A 19,934-nucleotide genomic window follows, 5' to 3' on the forward strand; every position below is an offset into this window, starting at 1 on the left:
AGCTTCAGGTTTTTCCAGGTGCAGTTAGTGAACCGCAAGGCTGTCGTTTGCATATCCGCCTCGACTCTGTAACCATATAATAAGCCAGGAAAGTTGTGGTTTAGTGATGTAGTTAAACAGAAAACTCTGCACTCGGTTCAGTGTTCACCTGAGGACGGAGGAAGAGGGAAACAGCTGCCCGCTCATGGCTGTGATTTTAGTGGCTTTCACTTTGATGTGCTCCGGGTTATGGGACAGAGGTTTACTCGCAGTCGGTAAGGGTGTTATTTACTTATCACTTTTTAAGGGCAGGTTTAGAGTTTGCTTGGAGCACCTGCTTAACAGCTCCACAGCTGGGAGCTGTGGCTGTATTCAATGTATTCATTGTGGATGCGTTTTTATTATAAACTATTTATCGCGGTCATAGATGCTGATGAGTATGCTAAACAACCAGGTCAATGCACATGTGGTCATTGCGTGCACGCATGTCACTGTCACGCAGTCACATGCTGTTGCCCGGCAACAAGACCAGAAACGGACTTTAGACCCGGACGGGTTGAAAGAAAAAAAGAGAAGAAAAGGAGGAAAAGTCAAAAGGAGGAGCGAATATTTGTTGGTTTTTCCTTAACGTCACAATGTGCGCATGCGCTGACCAACTTGACCGACAGGTTAGGATTTAATAGAGCAGCAGCTGACATTAGTTTATCCGATGTGTTTAATTTGGTAAGGCTCATTTGTTTACACTGGTGTTTTTATTGATTATTATTATTATTATTGTTTGAATCTATTATAATCTAAGTCAGGGAAACACTCCTTTGCTCATCGTCTTCATGGGTGAAAGTGTAAACAACTTCACCTTCATACATCATTAACCTCTTACTCCAGGCCCTAAAAACTACACAGTGTCGTGTCGCTCCACAGAGTCTGTGCAAGCTGCTTGTATGCACAGACTGTATGCAAAATGTTTCTTTAAAAGGAACTAAAGCCAATTTCGGGGGATTTTGGCCTGCATCCATTTGATCATACCGCATGCATCAGGGGTAGATTTGTGCTAATACTGTAGCCTTATTACATTGTGGTTTGTTTATGGGCCAAAATAACATAAATCCCATTCATACTAGATTGTTGGGCATCTGATTCAGTTTTTAGTGATGCAACAGTGCGCGGTGTCATGTTACCTTACATAACATGATACCTGATCAGCAAAAACAGGGGATAAAGGAGGAAAAAAACAGTATTGAACATCCTGATCATGTTTTGTATGCTTTGTGGTCTCATTTCAGGAAGTTGCTCTCAAGTCACTGCTATGTCCAGTGTAGAACAAATGGTTCCTCAAAAATCCTCAATTCCCTCGGCTATTTGATGACTTAACCCTGACAGGATCATTTAGATTAATTTTTCCATGATTGCTAGTTTTTAAACACTTCTCCTTGTTAATCCTATTAATTTATTTTATTTATATTTTTTATTTAACTTCATTGTTTGTTGATCTGTGTCTTCTACTGGAACAATGTTTGTGAGTAGTGTTTAAAGAGTGTAGGCTGTGTGAATTTGACTGTTAAATAGGTTGTCTGGGTAAGATGCAAACTAACTGCCCTTTTGGGGATTCATAAAATTAATTGAATCTAGATGTAAATATAAATATTAAGTCTTTCAATACTTTGAGGTGTAGCCTACAGATTTTATCTTAGGGATATAAATGCACTGACACGGACTGAATACTCTGTCCTAAGTAAACCTCTGTATTTCTTCTCTACGAAGGTCAAACTTGCGTGGATGAGAGTAGATTTAAAGAACAGGCGGCATTTGTCGGGCATCCATATCAACTACAGTGCCCTCTGAAGATTGTTCAGAGCACATCTCAAACACAGCTGACCTGGCAAAAGGACTGCGTGCAGCTCCCTACAAATGAGAGCAAAATCTACCTGGACTTTAATAGCCTAAATTTGGAAGACCAAGGAAATTACACCTGTATGCAACAGAGCAACAGCACGGTCACATTTACTGTGCGTCTCCTAGTTAAAGGTAAAGTAATGTTTCAGTGTGCTAGAGTAATTAAGTTATTTCGAAATCAATGAGCTGCTGTAGAGTTTGTGTGTGGATTTGAAGGGGTTAATTGAATGGATATACCTACAAACAGGTATTTTGTTTCAGCATGCCTTCTAGTAACAGGCTCAGGTGCTAAGTGGCATGAAGGCCCCGATTGTCTGGAGATCTTGCAGTGAACATGGATAACAGCTGTGTGTCTTTACACAGAGTCTCAGTGCTCTAAGGCTCCAGAATTTAAACCTAACGGGGGCTCGACAACACTCTGGGAAAATGTGGGATCCACTGTGAAACTGAACTGCACTGCTCTCCTCTTCTGGGACCCAGCAGAGAAGCAATGTGACACCACGTTGCAGTGGAGTAAAGATGGTCATCCCCTCAATAACCACACACTTTCCTCGCTGAACACATCATCATGGTGATTTGAAGCCGTTGAATATTAGCTTGGCGAAAGTTAATAATGTACCTGTGTTTAGACCTGTGCTTAATCTTCTGTCTAACTATATCAGGTCTCCCGGTGCCAACCAGCTGATGGTAAATAGCTTCCTAGTGATCACCCTCAGAGAGCTGGAAGATTTTGGGCTGTACAGCTGCACAGTGAGGAACATTTCTGCTGACTTCAGTCTGAAGAATCTAGGTAAAAATAAAAAAACAAACAAGTTTCTCAAATAGGAGTTGAGGCTATTCAGGATACATAATGGGTCTATTTTCCATATTTAAACATATTCTTTAAATACTAACTATTTAACGGAGAAATTCCATCTACTCAGCTAAGGGTGTTTTCTTTTAAATGGGGTTCTTTGAAATTTTGATCCACAGTCAGTGGGTTACTTCCATTGGATGGCATTAGGCTTTGCATGTACTGCTCTGGACACAGTCGGCAGCTAAAAGAAGTTAGTTTAAGCGTACACTATATTTTCAGCCCTTTCCCTGCAAACTTAAATATTAAAGACTAACTAAAGTGCTTACACAGGACCATCAAACTCAACAAACACAGGAATCTGACTTGATATGCTTGTGTAGCTCTGTCTTGATTGAATAATTTTTGATAATGAATTAGTTCAGGTCCAGACTGATGCTTTAAAGCACTATAGTCACATATTATGTGAGCAGTAACTACTTTTTTTTACATGGTAAGAATAAAATAAAAAAATGGGGCAGGGATAGCTCAGTAGGTAGAGTGGTGCCCCCATGATTAGTAGGTCGGGGGTTCAAATCCACTGAAAGGCTACGCTAAGGTACCCCTGAGCAAGGTATCATCCTTACACACTGCTCCCCGGGTGCCTAATGGCTGCCCATTGCTTCACTGGGTGAATGGATTAAATGCAGAGAGGAATTTCCCCACGGGGATCAATAAAGTATACATTATTGTTATTTTAAAAAAAAAACAAAGACTGGGAAAGAAACTATTTCTGTGCAGTTGTGGTCAGACATTCACATATACTCTATAAATATAATGGTAATTTTGTTCTTTTAATTCTTTGAGCTGTTCTTTTTCCGGGGTGGAATAATTATATAGCATACATCTTTAATCATTTAAATTGAAAAAACTGTGCTTTTTTTTTTATCTTGGATTTTCCTCCAAAAGTTTACTTGCTGTCTATGCTGTATATTAAAAATTGTGCCACAATATATGTTGTATAATATAAAATCTTTTCATTGGAGTATTACCTTTATATTCTCCATTGATTTCCATTGATTTTCCTTTTGCTTCTGGTATCTATGTCCAGGCAGCCCCAGTCACACAGGTGCCGTGATTGCAGCTGTCATCCTCCTCCTGTTCCTGGCTTTAGCTGCTGTCATTTACTCGAGGTGCCACCTGAACATCAAACTCTGGTACAAGAACTCGTATGGAGACTATGAACTCAATGGTGAGACCTCTCTTGAATTTAAATTAAGTTGCCGCACTGATATTTTTGTATTAACAACACCTGGATGTTTGTGTCTGAACCTTTTCAGATGGGAAATTATATGATGCCTATATCTCATATGTGAATAATGACTATGACAGGAAGTTTGTCAACTTCGTACTCAAACCTCACCTGGAAAATATAAATGGGTACAAAGTGCACCTCAATGACAACGATATACTACCTGGTGCAGGTATGATTATATTCCCACACTGCAGCGCTACTATTGCTTCTGTGTTGCTTCCCTCATTCATGCCTGCTTCATGATCAGCATATATAATTTTAAGTAACCCACTGAAATGAACAATCATGAAAAACATCATTTTTATAGGACACTCTGAATCAGTAATTTTCAGAACCACATCAGAGCAATAACTTCTTCACAAGTTTATCAGTCTCTCACATCGTTGTGCAAGAATTTCGTCTCACTCTTTGTTGCTTTAGTTCATTGAAGTTTGTGAGTATTCGTCTATGCACAGCTGGGGCATTGTAGCACCTTTATTCTTTTCTTTTTCAAGCTTTCTCTTGTATATTTACCGCTGTGCCTGTTGCATGACCCAATTTCATACCAGGCTTTAGCTTTCAGACAGATTGCCCCATATGTGACTAGATATGGTTAAAGTGCTGAAAGCCAGCACTCTGTATAAACCATAGAAAATCAGTTGTCCCAGTCAGAAAAAGACCAAAAATATAGGTCTCACTCTCTGTCAGATTGCCTGTCACACCTGTAGACAGAGTGAGAGTTAATGTATAACAGCTGTCTTTGACTGTCTGAGTTCACATCTTTCAGGAATGTGTGAAATTGAAGAAGTCAAATTCATCTTTAACCTCCTAGGACCCGGTGTCCACATATGTGGACATCACGTTTTGGGTTGTCTAGACCAAAATACAAAATTTTGCTCTACAAGGGCCTGATATCCACTTACGAGGACATTATACTGCCACTGTTCTATTGAAATTTTAAACAAATATCCTCATATGTGCATCTCATTTTTGTCAGGAACAAAAATCAGGTAAAACAAAAAAAAATCTGGCAATTCTTTGTTTTTACACTCATCAGGTCCCAATATGCCCAAATATCAAAGAGAAATTAAAAATGCATGCCATGGAAGAGTTCGGGTCTTAGGAGGTTAACTACACTCAGGCCATACAGTGTTACAATAGTTAGAAATGTTAGAAATGAAACAGAAAAGGTTTATGAGTTCAAATCCACTGGTCAGCTCTCTGTGCTAGCCTTGCCAGCCTCTTAGTCACTAAACTCCAGCACCATTGGTCAACTCAGAGACCACAAGGTGCCCAGGTTCTGTAGCTGCAAAACAAGCGCAAATCACAGCCCGTCACCACCGTGCTTCACAGTTGGTATGAGGTGTTTGTGCTAATATGCTATGTTTGGTATTCACTATATTTGGTGCTTTGTGTCATGGCCAAACATTTCCACTTTGGTCTTGGCCGTCACAGATCATTGTTCCAGAAGTCTTGTGGTTTGCTAAGATGCAACTTTTCAAACATTCCAAACAAGCCACACTTTGTCAGTCTTTTTCTATTTGTACTGTTGTAACTCCATCCATCCATCCATTTTCATCCGCTTTGTCCGGGGCCGGGTCGCAGGGGCAGCAGCCTAAGCAAAGAGGCCCAGACCTCCCTCTCCCCAGCCACCTCCTCCAGCTTATCCGGGGGAATACCAAGGCGTTCCCAGGCAAGCCGAGAGATATAATCTCTCCAGCGTGTCCTGGGTCTGCCCCGGGGCCTCCTCCCGGTGGGACATGCCTGGAACACCTCACCCAGGAGGCGCCCAGGGGGCATCCTTGTCAGATGCCCGAACCACCTCAGCTGGCTCCTTTCGATGTGGAGCAGCAGCTGCTCTACTCTGAGCCCCTCCCGGATGGCCGAACTTCTCACCCTATCTCTAAGGGAGAGGCCAGCCACCCTTCGGAGGAAGCTCATTTCTGCCGCTTGTATCCGCGATCTCGTTCTTTCGGTCACTACCCACAGCTCGTGGCCATAGGTGAGGGTAGGGACGTAGATCGACCGGTAAATTGAGAGCTTCGCTTTTACACTCAGCTCCCTCTTCACCACGACGGACCGGTGCAGCGTCCGCATTACTGCAGCTGCAGCCCCAATCCGTCTGTCGATCTCTGGCTCCCTTCTCCCATCACTCGCGAACAAGACCCCGAGATACTTGAACTCCTCCACTTGGGGCAGGAACTCATCCCCGACCCGGAGTGGGCACTCCACCCTTTTCCGGCTGAGAACCATGGCCTCAGATTTGGAGGTGCTGATCCTCATTCCCGCTGCTTCACACTCGGCTGCGAACCGCTCCAGTGTGAGCTGGAGGCCCTCACCCGATGAAGCCAACAGAACCACATCATCTGCAAAAATCAGAGATGAGATTCTGAGGCCACCAAAGCGAAAGCCCTCCGCCACTTGGCTGCGCCTAGAAATCCTGTCCATAAAAATTATGAACAGAACCGGAGACAAAGGGCAGCCCTGGCGGAGCCCATCACCCACCGGGAACGAGTCCGACTTATTGCCGGCAATGCGAACCAAGCTCTTGCAACGGTTGTATAGGGATCGAATGGCCCGTAGCAATGGGCCAGACACCCCATACTCCCGCAACACCTCCCACAGGACACCCCGAGGGACACGGTCGAATGCCTTCTCCAAGTCCACAAAACACATGTAGACTGGTTGGGCAAACTCCCATGCACCCTCAAGTATCCTGGAGAGGATAAAGAGCTGGTCCAGTGTTCCGCGACCAGGACGAAAACCGCATTGTTCCTCCTGTATCCGAGGTTCGACTAACGGACGAACTCTCCTTTCCAGCACCCTGGCATAGACTTTCCCAGGGAGGCTGAGGAGTGTGATCCCCCTGTAGTTGGAACACACCCTCCGGTCCCCTTTCTTGAAGATGGGGACCACCACCCCGGTCTGCCAGTCCACAGGTACTGCCCCTGATCTCCACGCAACATTCCAGAGGCGTGTCAACCAGGACAGCCCTACAACGTCCAGAGCCTTCAGGAACTCGGGGCGGACCTCATCAACACCAGGGGCTCTGCCACCAAGGAGTTGTTTAACTGCCTCAGTGACCTCGCCCCCGGAAATTGGCGGGTCATTCCCCTCATCCCCAGACTCTGCTTCCTCCTCGGAAGACGTGTCAGTGGGATTAAGGAGGTCCTCGAAGTATTCCTTCCACCGCCTGACAATTTTCTCAGTCGACGTCAGCAGCGCTCCGCCAGCACTATACACAGTGCAGGTAGAGCACCGCTTTCCCCTCCTGAGACGTCTGACGGTTTGCCAGAATCTCTTCGAGGCAGCCCGAAAGTCTTTTTCCATGGCCTCTCCGAACTCCTCCCACACCCGAGTTTTTGCTTCAGCCACTGCCCGAGCCGCATTCCGCTTGGCCTGTCGATACCTGTCGGCTGCCTCCGGAGTCCCACAGGCTAACCAAGCCCGATAGGACTCCTTCTTCAGCCTGGTGGCTCCCTTCACCTCTGGTGTCCACCATTTGGTTCGGGGATTACCACCACGGCAGGCACCAACCACCTTGCGGCCGCAGCTCAATGCAGCAGCTTCGGCAATGGAGACGCTGAACATGGTCCATTCGAACTCAATGTCCCCAGTCTCCCTCGGAATGCTGTTGAAGCTCTGCCGGAGGTGTGCGTTGAAGATCTCGCGGACTGGGGCCTCTGCTAGACGTGCACCAGGTCTGTCCAGCGTCTTCCCCCGCCACCTGATCCAACTCACCACCAGGTGGTGATCAGTTGACAGCTCAGCCCCTCTCTTTACCCGAGTGTCCAGAACATATGGTCGCAGGTCTGCTGATACGATTACAAAATCGATCATCGACCTACGGCCTAGAGCATCCTGGTGCCACGTGCACTTATGGACACTCTTATGTTCGAACAGGGTGTTCGTTATGGCCAAACTGTGATTAGCACAGAAGTCCAATAACAGAGCACCGCTCGGGTTCAGATCAGGGAGGCCGTTCCTCCCAATCACGCCCCTCCAGGTCTCGCTGTCGTTACCCACGTGAGCAGCACCCCCCCCCCAGGGACTCTAAGAAGGCTGGGTACTCTGAACTGCCACTCGGCGCATAAGCGCAGATGACAGTCAGGACCCGTTCCCCGACCCTAAGGCGCAGGGAACAAACCCTCTCGTCCACCGGGAAAAACCCCAACGTACCGGCAGCAAGCCGAGGGGATATTAGAATACCCACCCCAGCCCGCCGCCTCTCACCAGGGGCAACTCCAGACTGAGACAGAGTCCAGCCTCTCTCCAGGAGACTGGTTCCAGAGCCCAAGCCATGCGTAGAGGTGAGCCCGACTATATCTAGCCGGTACCTCTCAACCTCACGCACTAACTCAGGCTCCTTCCCCACCAGAGAGGTGACATTCCATGTCCCTATTGCCAGTCTTGGCAGCCGGGGGTCAGTCCACCAGGGCCTCCGCTCCTGGCCGCCACCCGGCACACAATGCACCCGACCCCTATGGCGCCTCCTGCGGGTGGTGGGCCTGCGGGAGCATGGGTCGATAAGGTAGCGATTCAAGGAGGGGCTGTTGTAACTTTAACCTTTAATATGCTGACTGAGGCCTGCAAAGTCTGAGATGCAGCTCTTCTACTTTTATAGAGGTAGCAGCACATGGCTGCTACTTACCCTCCTAATGTTTATGGAAACAGTAAGAGTGTTCTTAATATTCTGCACTGATTCGTGTAAAAAACATTAATTTTTGCCTTTTTAATTGCACCATCTGTTTTCAGATCCTTCTGCAGAGCTCCTAATGAACATCAGTCGCTCTCGGCGCCTCATCGTGCTGCTCTCTTTTGCTTACCTTGAACAGGACTGGTGTTCCAGTAACTTCAGGTAGGACGGAATACACAGAAATATCACTATTTAAACTTTGCTTTATAAATAAAAATGATATTGAATTTATATAGCAAACAGCCAAGTTATGAAAGTGTGAAAGCAAATGTAATAATTTGTGTATTAGTACATCGTACCACTTGAGGGCAGAATTGCTCCAATATGCAGTGTCCTATGTTTAACTGGAGCTCTGTGTATTTTTTAGACAAGGCCTCCTGCACTTGTTGGAGTTGTGTCAGCAGCCCATCTTCATCTTGTTGGATGCTCAGTATAAGCGCATGAGGCCAGAGTTCAAACAGCTGCTTAGTGAGCACCAGCACTGCCTCACCATACTTACCTGGAGACACAACTCTGTGGTAATACTCCAGCCATATGTTGTTTCCTTGCTAATATGATGGATAGTTTCGACTGACATTATCCGAAGGACACTGTGGGTGTGGTAGATTTGATTGGTTGTCACGATGTTTAGGTTTAAAATGTGGGGAATGATTGGTTTGCATTTGTACATGCCATTACATTTTCAACTGTAGCACTGCCCACTTCAAACCAGGGAAAACCAGGAAGAGGAGACAATAACAGAGAGTAACAGTGCAGATAGAAATCTGTCAGTTACAAGTCAGAAGATTTTTGTGTTCTTCTACGTTCTCAAAAGTTTATTGGAAGGTTCAAGGCTAGAATAATAATAGTGATAAAGCTAGTGTTTATTTTACAGGACCCCCCCCCCCCCCCCCAAGAAGATCTGAATTATCACTAAGTTAGCTTGTAAAAGTGACTGCCACAGTCATGCATTTTCACATATTTTTCTCAGTCTTTCATAAAAGTTGAAACATCTTTGTTTTCACTTTGCTATCATGCATTATTGATATCAAAAATGAGCAGCTTTATCAATTCAAAATGAAATGAAAACTATAGCATTGCACTTTATAAGGTTCGTTTGACTTTGTAGCAGCTTGCTGGGACGAATGTTATTTGGTGTCTTTGTGCTTGTGTTTGCACAGACGCCTTCATCTGTCTTCTGGAAAGAGCTAGCTTTAGCAATGCCTCGCAGTGTTGTCTTCCACAAGGAGTCTGCTGGTGACCCTCAGACATTGCTGGAGGATGACAAAGACCCGATGCTGACCCTTCAGCCGGACTACCTGAACTGCCGTTCAGATACGGACCCTGCCGGTGATCTGGGTAAGAGGTGCAGTCTAGGTTTTGTGTGAGAAACACACACAAAAATGTTAAAATTTTAATATCTGGAAAAAATACTGAGGCAAGCATTCACATGTTTAACAAGCACCTGTTAATGACTTTGATCCAATAATGCAAATCATCAACTATTCAGCAGTTCTTGTACTTGTTGTCACAAGAGTGCAACATAAAATGTTCCAGCCTTCATACAAGTCTCAACCTGAAAGACTTAAAAAAAAAAAAAAAACACGTCAGAGTCGAAACTCTCTTCATTTCACTTAGTTAGTTCCCAATTTGAATAAACAAATACTGACTAAGCTATAGTTAATACTTAACTTCATAACTAAGGCATTATATCACAATGGTCTTTCACATATTTACTTTTCATTTCACTATTGACATTTTGCATCGCTCTCCTTCTCTCTGTGTCGCAGGTCTTCGCCTCCCTGTCTACAAAGCTTTGTCCTGCAAAGCTCCAGTTCTCCCCGCTGCAACCAGCTCAGCAGCTGAGCCAAAACCCTCTGACATCGACATCTCGGACCTGGGATCACGCAACTACGCAGCACGCTCAGACTTCTACTGCCTGGTCGCTGAGGACATCTGATTCACACTCCTTTCTAAAACTCGACGCTCTGTAGAGATCGCTGTCGGCACGTCTTTTCTTTGTTTTCTCCATCGTGTAGCCAACTGTTTCCATTCTGTACAATGTGTTATTAAAATCAGTGTGTTGCTTTCTGTTTCTACATGCCATAGATGATTTTTAGCATTTTTACATTTCATACTGATGTGTAACATACTTTGTGAGAAATTGTCTGAAGTATTTCAGGGAAGTAAGTGTAATTAAGAGTGTGTGTACAATAAATATTTTATTAATTGCCAATTTACCCTGTTGATCTTTATTTTAGTCTCCAACAAAAGACAGTGTAATGACGGTGTCTTAAGGATTTTCTTTTTTAATTTATAAGCACTCGATCTTCCTTTTATAGTTGGCAGTAAACAAATAGTTGGCAAAGACATAAAAACATACACATGACAGATCAGATATCAGTCCAGAGAATCCAGGGAATATGCTTTTTTTCCTAGTCAGGTGAAGGAACGGGACTCCCACACAATAGGATTGTTTAGCTGGAAGCTTTGCACGTACTGGAAATCAATCACAAGGTTTTCTTCCTTTGTAAACGTTGATGTTCTCTCTCCTCATGGAGGTCCTGCACTGAGGTAAGAGCCTAAATAAGGGTGCAGCAGGGAAGGTCTGGTATTGTTCCTGTCTGAGCAGGAACAAATATGCAAACAGGGTGTGGCTGGCATTTTACAGTGTTGGTGTGAGTCTGTTTCGGCAGCAAATGGTGCTGTGCGCACACGCTAAAGAAACGTAAACAAAATGTCATTTCATTTCCAAATGTTTCTCTTTATTAGATGTTAAATATGCAGATGACACCTCTGCAAAAAGAATCAAACAAAGTGTCTTCTACTGCACACACAGAAACACAAGGTTACCATTTATGCCACTGAGCAGCAACTGCTGCAGTTCAGGGATTTAATTTTTATACAATAGACTTTGCAAAATAGATTTACTGCACAATGGATCCAGGTTTGAAAGACGTTTACATCTACAATTTGCCACAGCTAATAGCTAAAATGACAAATACTTGGTTTCATCTGTCCTGCAACAAGTAATCAAGCCACCCCAGCATTAAGCACACACCATTAATTACAACAGAAAACCAGTGATTACAATAACAACATTGCATAAGAATAGAAATATGTATAAACAAAATTCCACATTGAATGACACCCCCCCCTTAAGCTAATTTATTTACATCCAAATTTCTATAAATCTATGGTTTACATTCAAATATAACAGACATCATCTATCTGAAAACTACGAGTACAAAGGACTGCTGTCTATAAAACACACACATGTCATTTCGATGCAAAAGAAAAAGCAATATTTACAAAAACAAGGCTATCTTGCATCTGAACCGTAAACGAGAGAGACAAAACAGGGAGTTTTGTTAAAACCTAAGGCACAAGTGTCCATCAGATTGTCCATCAACTGCTTTAAAACCTCTGTGACAGAAAATAAATCCCTGATTATACATAAAACGCATACAGTGATCTAACAAAGAGAGTAAATGCTTAAGGTGCAAATATGTGTATTAGAATCCATAAATTCTTGCACTGCATTGATGCCACTGACATTTCCTTTGGATGGATCCTCTGTTACTTGTGTATTGATATCCATAACATAAATGATTGCAGGTAAAGACAGAGCAGATGTTACTGTGGTATAGATTTCTGCCACTGAGTGCTGGTAGACTTCAGGATTGTTCGCTGTTGTAGAATTGAATTTGTCCCAAGTTACCTCAGCTTTAGATCAATAGCGTTGATTGATACTGTTTTGTGAATCCTTTCTGTAGCACAAAAGGTACAAACAAGATGTTATGATATTAAATATACTTCAAAACACAGAAAAACAACCTGCCGTGATCTTAAGATCATGTTTAATCTGTGCTCTTGTACTTACAATATTATGCAAAATGTAAAGTAACGCAATGGAGTGCGTATCTGATTAATAAAATGAAAACTCTAATCAAAGCCAACATTAAATCATGTTTCCTGTTGTGTGAACAAGTTCATGAAGAAACAAGCTGTACGCCACACCTATGGGTGGGACAAGCTGCGATCTGCAGAAGGCAGTAAAATTACCTTATCCTTCTCAAGCCCTGAACCTGCCTGACTGGATATGTTCGCGCGTGTGTGTGTGTGTGTGTGTGTGTGTGTGTGTGTGTGTGTGTGTGTGTGTGTGTGTGTGTTTAAAGAGTAGCAGTGTGAGGTGTTAAACGTGTCATCTAACAGAGAGTTTTGCAGAGAATGAACAGAGTTTGTCATAGAATTCCCGTCACTCTCACTCTTTCACACTCAGACATAATGTGCATGTACACACAAATGCACACAAGCTGATAAGAATGAGGGTGGGGCGGCGAGAAAAGAAACTGTTTTCAATGAATATTCACTTTTGTGTGGACAGGTCAGGAAACTCTTTAAAAGGATTTTTTTTAAGTGTCAAAAGCTTGGAAAAAAAGAGTAAACTGAAAATGGAAAGATTGGTGTTTGTCTAAATATATGAGGAATAGAAGGAAATTAGATGCTCTATCTTTGATATATTATTGATTTTTTATTGCATGTCATGATTAGAAGTGCAGAGCTCAAAGCCATCTCTTACCGATTGGTACTGTCTGTGCAGCTTCTTGTAATGATACATGTTGGACAGAACTGTGGCTGCTGCTGTGGATGCCTTATTTTTTTCAAGGCTAGAAAAATATTTCATCCAAGGTTATTAAATGATACAAATGACTTCACACACAAAATTTTGGATAGCAACATTAAAATTGAACATCAGGAGTCTGGAAAAATGTTCCAACCTGCTGGTTCGTGTGTCGTGGATGCTTATCAGTTTTAGCACGCCATCAAATTGGGCGATGTCTCTGGCTGCACTCATGCTGCCAGTCACCAGGTTATTGAAAACACCGCAGATGTTGACCACCGATTCGCTGGAGGGAAACTTCTGATTTCCATCCATAGGCAGTTTATCCACCAGTGTGTTCACAGTCTTTTTGGCTAAATAAACCGATACAAATTACACATCTTATAAAAAGAAATGTGAAAATCAATTTTGACAATCCACTAATTCTTAAAATTTTGCAAAGACAACAGTTTAGGGTTTTATATTCTGTGTCTTAGAGACATCAACATTTCTACAGAAGGGGAAGAGAAAAAAAAAAAAAAAGAAGACTGACCCATGTCGTCTTTATCGTCGGTATGGCGGGAAAGGTTTCGTAGGAAACCTGTGAGCGAACGCAGCTCTGCATCTTTGGCAGAACGAGGTACCATGTCTATGATGGTTGGCACCATGCGTTCTTTGTCCAAAGCCATATCGCTCAGCACCGCAGGCCACTACAAGTTAAAGAGACAGAGCAATTAATGTATGAGATGGACTAATTATAGCCAATTATCAAACAACCTTTGTAAACTTTGCATTGTTAGAGATCTTTTATACCGAGTCCTTCATCTCTGTGTTGCTTGTGCTTTGATTTGTGATGATGTTATCACTGTGTTACTCAGCACTTCCTTGTAATATGTGTAATGTCCGTAACTGTGATGTCTTTTTTTCCAGTTGTAGTTGTATTTCCCCGAGAGCGGGCACAAGACAAAAAATGTAACTACGGCTGACATTAGTCCCTTATCCGGACAGTTTGGCCTTGTATGTACCAGCGACTCCTTTGGAAACATTTTTAATGGAATTAGCGGAAAAAGCAGTTTTGGCTTTCTCTGTGTTACAGTGCATCCAAGAAAACTTTATTTCATTTTGGTGAGTGAAATTCGACTGTTTTACTTTTCTTTTAGGTAATTGGACCTTATTAAGATAAGATGTACTCCATTTGTCTTTGATCTCTGAACATCTTTATTACATTAAACACAACAAACTCTTTATTAATGCAACTTGTATTCCCACCACTCTGGGATGCTGGGTGATGCCACTGTAGCTGTTTACATCTTTTATATACAGCGTATGGTTACTACATTTGAATCCCTGATGAATTTGCTGCTCACCCTTTTGTCTCCAGCTGTGATGTTCTGCAGTGCTCCAGCAGCTGCTTCGCGGGTGTTACTGTTGATTTCGCATTTTTTCAGCAATTCATGGTACACCTTCAAAATATCAGGATGCCAGAGCCACTCCATACCATTTGGCATTTTGGCAACTTGACCTAAAATTTGAAACTGCTTCTTTTTCTGTCAGTCAAAGAAATACAGGAGAAGGCAGAATTAAGATGTGCAGGATGGTCTATGTGCACTTGCTAATGGAGCGGTTCTCACGCGTGCTTACAGTTTTGGTTTTTCGGCTCTGAGGTGTAAAGCAGCCGATGGATTCGCCCAGCCCATTGTCCTGATCTCTGTTTGGTTCAATGCGGGCTAAAACAGAAGATGGAAGTTCGCTGTAGAGCTGGTAGGAGAGGTTCCTCAAGATACACACTGAATTCTCCACCCCCTAGAACAGACATACACACATCCAGACAAATAAGTACACAAAGGAAATTAGGCCTGTGTATCATTTTGGACAAAAAAACAAAACAAAAAAAACAACATATATAATATACTGCAACTCAAGTTGTCTTAGGGGAAACTAGACTGTAGGCGTTAAAAACAACAACAACAAAAACAAACCTGTAAGAGGTCACTTATCAAACCAACTTGAGCACTATATATATAGTTTAAAAAAGAGATAAAAAGAAGGGTTTCACCTGGAGGACCAGGGTTTGAATCCCACATGAACGCCAACGTCAACACTGACTTACTTTTAGTGCTATTGAAGCATGTGGCAGTGCCTCGCCTCCTCTGGTAGGAGGGGCTTATTAAAAAAAATGTGTATTTTATTTTTTGCCTTCTCTGGATTTCTCCTTATTTTTTAGCTATTCTCCCACCTTTTCATCGGCTCTGTTTGTTTTGAGGCAGGCCTTGATGTAGTTCACCAAAGACTCCACAATTCCAATTGTTTCTCTCATCGACCGGCGGGTCTTTTCGTTCACGGAGCTCAAATTCCTAAGAACACAGAAAATAAGCAAGTGATTTCAGAGAACTTCTTCAGGTCAGATTGAGTGTTGTGCACATATAGATTACAGGACTCCTGGCACCAATGCATTAGAGTCAAAGGTAACTGGAGGCTGGAGTAATCAGCAAAAAAAGCGCTGGGTGTGAAAAAACAAGCTTGCCAAATGCAAATGCAGTCATGGGAAAGGAAAAGCATACGCATACATTTTAATCAATCATGTAGCAGCTGCAGACGCAAGACACATAAATGAGGTGCACCTGAGGCATCCTGTGGCGTTGCAGAAGATTTCTGTCTCGGAAGGGGACTCAGGAGGGATTTCTGTGTCTGAATCGGTATGCGCAGTCCGACCCATCTCGTTTTTCGAGAGGGGGACGAGGATCTTTTGAGCAAGTGTAGGAAGTGTCGCTTTGGCTAGTTTCTCCTTAAGGTTTTCTTTGGATGAAAGGTTCCAAAAGATACCTGCACGAATACGGACAAATAAAAACTGGCATTTAGGCATATTATTGCTTCTCTTTTTTGTCATCAGCTTTTCTCAAATATGATTTCAGGATGTTTTTATTGATTGAGTTCAAGAAGTATGGCAACAGTTAACCAAAAAATTGGGGGAAACTATGTTTTTTCAGGCCAGCAGTGAGTTAAATGAACATTAACCAATTTAAAATGATTTCACAGTAATTATTTAACCTACCATAGCTTAGCAGAAATATCCCCCCCCAAAAAACACATGCCATTAAAATAAAATATCCATTTGAGGATTACATTGTGCTCCATGAATCAAAAACCTGTCATCTGCTGTCACATTTTGGAAGCCCACTGATGTTAATAAGTACAGGTAAAAGTTATTCCCTATGCCAAGGCGTTTTACTTAGCACTCTGTGTTGTGGCTTAAAGGACAAAAGTGACAAGGTCTTGTCTCATCAAAGGGGGCGGCTGACATACTGCTGCTTCACGGGCCCACACAGCTCCCATCCTCACCTACACAGTCTATAGACATGACAGCAGTTCCCCATCCAACTCTCTGTGTATTCAGACACGCCCCATGCCTTGCAAATCTCCACGGTGTGCTCTCGTTTGTTTGAACAATATCAATTTCAAAGACTGCTCTTTTTGACAATCTGATCACTTTAAATCCACACACTGACTTGAACCAATCTGTAGCCACTTCCTCTTGTGGGAAAGCTCCAAAACAATATTCTAGGTGCTTCTCTGGTGCATGCGTTGCAATACCTGTGATGTTTTTGCGGAGCTCGTCATCGTTCTCCTCAAGCGCCTTGACGAGCTCTTGGATGCCATCCTTATCGATCAGGGCCGACTTGTTTTCCTGGTTCTCGTAGATGATGTTGCGTGTGGCACCAGTGGCGTAGCGCCGTACTTCTGGGTCTTGGCTGTTGAACAGCTGCACCAAATCACCAATGCCACCCAGTTGACGCACCTAAAGAGGGAAGGAAAAAACAGTTGGGCATTTGGGTATTTATACAATCTCTAGGACTGTAGGACTGGGACAGGGACCTAAATGAAATTATAAAAACTGAGAGTTGCTTCAATGTGAAACAATGTGAAAGGGTCATTTAATTCTTGAAAAAGTCAGAAAATTCCCTTTAAAAATTATTTTTGGAGAAGTTAAATCTGCCGACAAGAGATTGCCGCACTATCTCAAGTTAAGAAATGGAGAAGAAGAAGAAAAAGTAGAAGAAGAACTAGGACACACCAGAACCGAAGCCCCAGCTTATATAAAGTCACCAGAAGAGGAGAAACATCTATCAGTGGATGCTGGCACTTGAAGGAAAACAACTTTCATGAATGAGTTTCTTAATAGCACAGAGGAAAGAACTGAAGGAATTGTAACCATGAGTTTAATCAGTGCAAAGTACCAGGTTTTTAGAGTCTTTGTCATTGTAACACTGATGCTGGATGTATGCGGCACCCAGGGCCTGCAGGCTGGGATCTTCCTCTGTCAGGTACTGCACTGCTGTTTGCATGTCCAACCTGACAAAGAAGCAAATAAACAAATTCAACACAGGAACTTAAAAAAACACTTTATTACATAACTTCCCTGCTGTTATGTTTGGTAGCACACAAAGAGACAGCTATTCGCAGGCGGTTTGTTACTTGTGTGCAAAATTGTGTTGTTGAACTTCTTCCAAATCGCACAGTGTGCTGCAAATCAGCTCGCCCTAACCACACGCTGTGGGATGTGTGAAATGTGAAGCTTGACACTGAGCTGCCACACCCGAAACCAGTCCTGCCACTATGGAGCCACCTCCCAATCCACAGCTCTTAGGAAACTCACTTTTCACATTGCACACTCCCCTTGTGAACTTAGTGACACATGAAATTTACGGCACATTGGTTCATCACCTTCACTAAGAACGTCAGTGACAAATACAACAAACTGAGTCATGAGGATGACTAGAGAGAGGAGTGGAGAACCACCTCTGTTAAAGGACTGCTTCCAAATTGATCAATACGCCTCTGAGCTCATCAATTCCTTTCATCAGCACTTAAATGTTTTTTTTTCTAAAGGTTGTGTGACATCACACTCATGCCAGTTTTCTTCATGCTAGCGTTGCTTTCTTTGCTTTCCGTTTTCTCTTTGACAGAAAAAAATGATGGGCTGAAGCTGAAGACCTGTATACAGTACACACACTAAACTATACTGAATTCTTAGAAAGACCAATCACTGTTCTGTTTTTCTAGGATTCTAGAATTCCTCTTACCCAACATCATTGGTTGTTGAGGTTGATGATGTTGATGACTGATAAAACCTGACCTATCAAATGTAAATATGGGCATTTTTCCAGACACTGACCTGCACCACATCATACAGTTATCACAAACTTCAGTACAGTACAGGAAAATCAGTGCTACCAATGAAAACACTGATCCTATGAATGTGAAAAGCTTCTCACCCGCTCAGGTTGCCCATGCTGGCTCCCAACTCCATCTGCCCGTCGTAGATGTCCATGCCCCTGCCCACACTCTGCATGCTCTTCACCGACATGGCACGGGACATGGTGCCTTGACGCTGCATCCTTAGGTTCCCCTGGGAGCCAGACATCGTGGACATCATGAACCCTCCGTCCACAGTGTCTCCACCTCCCCCGTAGACGCTCCCACCTGACGTCTGCTGCATGGTTCCAGACATGGAGCCCACGCTCATCCGGTTACGGTTTGTAATCCTGCTGATGGTGCGGTGGGCCGGGCCTTTGAAGGACTGCTGTTGGACAATCTCTGTCCCACCTGCTGGCACCCCTCCGCCACGGGAAAGAGTGCCGCTTAGAGATCGGCGCATGGTTGACTGAAAGCCCGAGTTGCCTCCTCCTTGCATCATCTGGCTGGTGTAGCCATTGACCGCGCTCTGAGCATACGAGCGACCATAGGTGGCGTCACGTTCGGAGACTAAACTGCCAGCATCGCTGTTGTCGACACCCCAGCCCCTCATTTGCATTGGCATTGGCTGCATTGAATGCGTAGAGATTTCTGGGTCCATTCGTTTCATGGTCCCCATGCGCATTTCTTCTTGATAAAAACCCCCACCACCCCCACCAACAGCATAACCTGGACCTCCACTCCTCATACTCATCCTCTGAAGGCCAGCCATGTCTGGGGCAGCAGAACGGCTGCTGAAGCCTGACCTTTGAGACAGTTGCGGACCCTGAGGGTGGAGAGAGGAGTTACTGTTACAAACAGATGTGTAAAGAGAGTTACTCAATATATTTCACTGAACTGTAAGTTTGGATGAATCAAAAATATTTCTAAATCTATTCAGGGGACTGTTACGGAAACAAAGGCGAGGACACTGACGTGCATTAATCAGCCAGCGTCTTTCGAATTTAATCACTAAGATTGAGGAATCTAGTGAGTGGACAAGAAAACTCAGAGCTGATCTAATCACAGCCTACTGTGAAATACCACACACGCTGTGTCCTACGTGACATGTCAGCAAAGCCATCAGCTTTTTTAAGATGGGAGCTTCCAGCTAATATAACGTCTGGTGTTAGATTAAAGACTCAGTTTAATCATTTGTGTGTGTGAATATTGGGCTGAAAAAGTGAGAAACACTCCACTCACGATTGTTCTGGAACCAGAGTACATGAAGGATGATTTAGAGCTGAAACTTGGGTTATGGGTGTTATATTTCACTGACGATGAACCACCGTAATCTGAAAAGAAGCAAAAAAAAAATTAAAAAAAAAAATGTAATCCACCATTTGTCAGTGAATAACACATAATTACAACACATTAAAATATATTTATACACATTACAACTGCTGTATATAATTATGGTGTTTTGGAGCAGTCTTTATACAACACGTCTCATTCACACAACCACTTGTTTCTAAAAGCTTTTTCT

At 43.3% G+C, this 19,934-nt stretch overlaps 2 protein-coding genes across 5 annotated transcripts in view; one reads left to right on the forward strand and one right to left on the reverse strand.

The window, feature by feature from the left end:
* sigirr (single immunoglobulin and toll-interleukin 1 receptor (TIR) domain) lies at positions 1 to 11,771 on the forward strand. 3 transcript variants are annotated; one of them, XM_026175656.2, is made up of 10 exons: positions 1 to 254; positions 1,741 to 2,004; positions 2,236 to 2,443; positions 2,535 to 2,662; positions 3,756 to 3,896; positions 3,985 to 4,128; positions 8,694 to 8,796; positions 9,002 to 9,152; positions 9,795 to 9,972; positions 10,404 to 11,771. In XM_026175656.2, exons 1-10 carry the CDS (start codon positions 185 to 187, stop codon positions 10,571 to 10,573), a joined length of 1,557 nt encoding a protein of 518 aa, XP_026031441.2. In that variant the 5' UTR covers positions 1 to 184; the 3' UTR covers positions 10,574 to 11,771. The 3 variants fall into 3 exon arrangements, with proteins under 3 accessions (XP_026031441.2, XP_080160012.1, XP_080160011.1); XM_080303886.1 differs by lacking the exon at positions 1 to 254 and adding an exon at positions 495 to 647; XM_080303885.1 differs by lacking the exon at positions 1 to 254 and adding an exon at positions 558 to 702.
* The window catches only part of pkp3a (plakophilin 3a), a 17,735-nt gene continuing 9,157 nt past the window's right edge, over positions 11,357 to 19,934 (reverse strand). For both annotated transcript variants that reach the window (XM_026175605.2, XM_026175604.2), the window contains 12 exons: positions 19,652 to 19,743; positions 18,490 to 19,235; positions 17,452 to 17,566; positions 16,808 to 17,012; positions 15,838 to 16,039; positions 15,453 to 15,570; positions 14,858 to 15,019; positions 14,584 to 14,763; positions 13,770 to 13,926; positions 13,395 to 13,590; positions 13,196 to 13,283; positions 11,357 to 12,383 (listed from right to left, as the gene is read on the reverse strand). In XM_026175605.2, the coding sequence (XP_026031390.2) occupies positions 12,342 to 12,383; positions 13,196 to 13,283; positions 13,395 to 13,590; positions 13,770 to 13,926; positions 14,584 to 14,763; positions 14,858 to 15,019; positions 15,453 to 15,570; positions 15,838 to 16,039; positions 16,808 to 17,012; positions 17,452 to 17,566; positions 18,490 to 19,235; positions 19,652 to 19,743 (2,303 nt within the window). In that variant the 3' untranslated portion in view covers positions 11,357 to 12,341. The remainder of the gene's footprint in view (positions 12,384 to 13,195; positions 13,284 to 13,394; positions 13,591 to 13,769; positions 13,927 to 14,583; positions 14,764 to 14,857; positions 15,020 to 15,452; positions 15,571 to 15,837; positions 16,040 to 16,807; positions 17,013 to 17,451; positions 17,567 to 18,489; positions 19,236 to 19,651; positions 19,744 to 19,934) is intronic.

This window comes from Astatotilapia calliptera, chromosome 7, assembly GCF_964374335.1.
Source record: "Astatotilapia calliptera chromosome 7, fAstCal68.1, whole genome shotgun sequence".
Taxonomy (NCBI): Eukaryota; Metazoa; Chordata; class Actinopteri; order Cichliformes; family Cichlidae; genus Astatotilapia; species Astatotilapia calliptera.

Excerpts from the sequence above, each read along its gene's own strand:
- sigirr (XM_026175656.2), top strand. The coding sequence starts at position 185 with ATGGCTGTGATTTTAGTGGCTTTCACTTTGATGTGCTCCGGGTTATGG. Across the intron at positions 3,897-3,984 it reads TGGAGACTATGAACTCAATG|ATGGGAAATTATATGATGCC; the intron begins GTGAGACCTCTC and ends GAACCTTTTCAG. Across the intron at positions 8,797-9,001 it reads TGGTGTTCCAGTAACTTCAG|ACAAGGCCTCCTGCACTTGT; the intron begins GTAGGACGGAAT and ends TGTATTTTTTAG.